The sequence below is a fragment of the Saprolegnia diclina genome (assembly GCF_000281045.1).
Source record: "Saprolegnia diclina VS20 unplaced genomic scaffold supercont1.91, whole genome shotgun sequence".
NCBI lineage: Eukaryota > Oomycota > Saprolegniomycetes > Saprolegniales > Saprolegniaceae > Saprolegnia > Saprolegnia diclina.
The window spans coordinates 203,106-205,220 of NW_008246158.1; the positions used below are offsets into that span (position 1 = coordinate 203,106).

The window sequence follows — 2,115 nt, forward strand, 5'->3', positions numbered from 1 at the left end:
GTTAATGACAATTTGCGCGCGACCAGCGACGACGGCGTGCATGTGAGCACGACCAACCACACCACATATCTTTTCCACGAGTTTGTCGTCAAGAAGAAGGACACTATATGGACGTACCTACATGACGGAGACACCCACGGTGCGCCATTGAATCGAAAGTGGCCCGTATCCGGTTTGTGCGCAAAGTGCATCTTCATGCCAACGCAATGCCAGCTCGCAATGTCCATCGATAGCGTCTGAGTCGGAAACTTTCTCATCCTAGAGACGTATTTTCGAGAATTATGCTTGCGACTGTTGAATGCTACTACAGTATAGCTTTTGGCCGCCGCCGTGATTGAAAAGACTGGCAGAAAAAGTCGACAACTAGAGTGTTGAATATGTGCACCTTGTCTGTGAACGCGTGCAACATTGTGGGCTTGTCGCATCGGCTCAAAACTACTTGACTCGAGCGAGACACGGCCAGCGACCCACGGCACCACCGGTTTCACCGCCACGCAGTCTATTTTGATTTCGGGGCCACGATGGCGACGAACCAACGCGCCTGTCCCATGGTCCTGGGCCTTCGGCACGCCCTCACATCGATCGTTCAATGCCTCCAGTCGCCAGGCGACGTCGTTGCCTTTCTGAGTGCACTGCCACCTGCCTCACTGGACGAACCACTCGCAGCAATCTTGGAGCTGCTGGCGCGACCAAGCATGGTGGCCCACAAGTGGCCAGAGCTCAACCTCGACAACTTGACGGCCATCGACACCCCGCTGGCTCGTTTGGCGCTACCCGTGTTCACGTCGGTGCGCAGCTCGGAACTTTGGCTCTACAAGTGCCTATCGACTACGCCACCCTCCGACGATGACGACGACGACGATGACGATGACGATGACGACGACATGGGTCAATAATACTTTATTATTGACCCATGACGACGATGACGACGACGATGACGACGTGCCTCGGTTCATCGAGTTTGTTTCGCAGTGGCCACTCAAAATGACGTATGTGGACGCAGCTTGGCGGGATGAGGTTGGCACCGCGGTCTATTGCAGCCTGCTACGTCGCTGCACGCGCCTTCGGTCGATCAACTTGGACGGCGGTGAGGGTGCTGGAGACGTCCTCGCAGCCGTCACAACGCCCGCTCACCGCGTGACCTCGGTCTGCACCGCTATGTCAACTGCACCCGCTGCGGGAGACTGGTGCGCATTTTTGAAACCCTGGCTCACCAGTGGCCACGCTCGGCACATTGCCTTTCGCAACGGATATCGCGGGAACGGGGACGTCGCAGCGCTCTCTCGGACACTCGCGACAACCTTTTCGCTGCGAGGCCTCACAATATGGGGCGCCGACGAGCTGCTCCGTGCGCTCGTGTCGTTGAAGTTGCCACTGCATCAATATACCGAGATCGACATTGCAACATCGGGAGCCAAAACCCTGCGCTTACTCTTGAAGCGTCTTGACATCGCCACGTTGACATCGCTCAAATTGGCTTGTGACACGGATCACGCCGACACTCTACGTCTCGTGGGGCACATGCCTTCCCTGCGCCACCTTGCACTGACCGACGGCTGTGTCGGGAACGCATTTGCTGACGCGTCAACGTGGCCGGCGCTCGAGAGCATCGCCTTCGAGCGCGTCTCCTTGGCTGCGACCGCTCGGCGCGCGCTGTTTGCGTACTTTCACCGCGTGCAAGGCCTTCGAGCGGTGACGTTGGAGGGCCCGAAGTGCATCGGGACCACGGACTTCTTTGATTGGAGTCTTGCGTTCAGTCGCTTGCTCGCAAATGGGCTTGTCGTGGCGAAACTGGTGAATACCGGCCTCGACGACGCTTGCGCTGCCCTTCTAGCACGTGCGCTGCGCGAAGTGCGCAATACGTCCTCACTTCATCTGGACCTGACGGAGAACGACATCAGCATCGACGGCGTCGGCGCGCTTCTGAACGCCCTAGCAACGTGTCTCTACGTGCGCATCGAGATCGCTTGCACGAGCTTTGACCTTCTCGAACCGTACACGACCGAACATTCAAGCGTTTGCAGCCATCCATGGGATGACGGCGACGGTCACGGACGAGCACTTCACGCTGTGCAGCCCTTCGACACGTTTGTAGTATGTAGCGCTATGGATATA

At 57.6% G+C, this 2,115-nt stretch overlaps 1 protein-coding gene across 1 annotated transcript; it reads left to right on the forward strand.

Moving 5' to 3' along the window:
* The first annotated feature begins 515 nt into the window (after positions 1 to 515).
* SDRG_15433 (hypothetical protein) lies at positions 516 to 943 on the forward strand. Its single transcript, XM_008621604.1, has one exon. It carries the CDS (start codon positions 522 to 524, stop codon positions 894 to 896), a length of 375 nt encoding a protein of 124 aa, XP_008619826.1. The 5' UTR covers positions 516 to 521; the 3' UTR covers positions 897 to 943.
* The last annotated feature ends 1,172 nt before the right edge of the window (positions 944 to 2,115 follow it).

What these genes read in the sequence shown, in the direction of transcription:
- SDRG_15433 (XM_008621604.1), top strand. Translation starts at nt 522, where the DNA reads ATGGCGACGAACCAACGCGCCTGTCCCATGGTCCTGGGCCTTCGGCAC.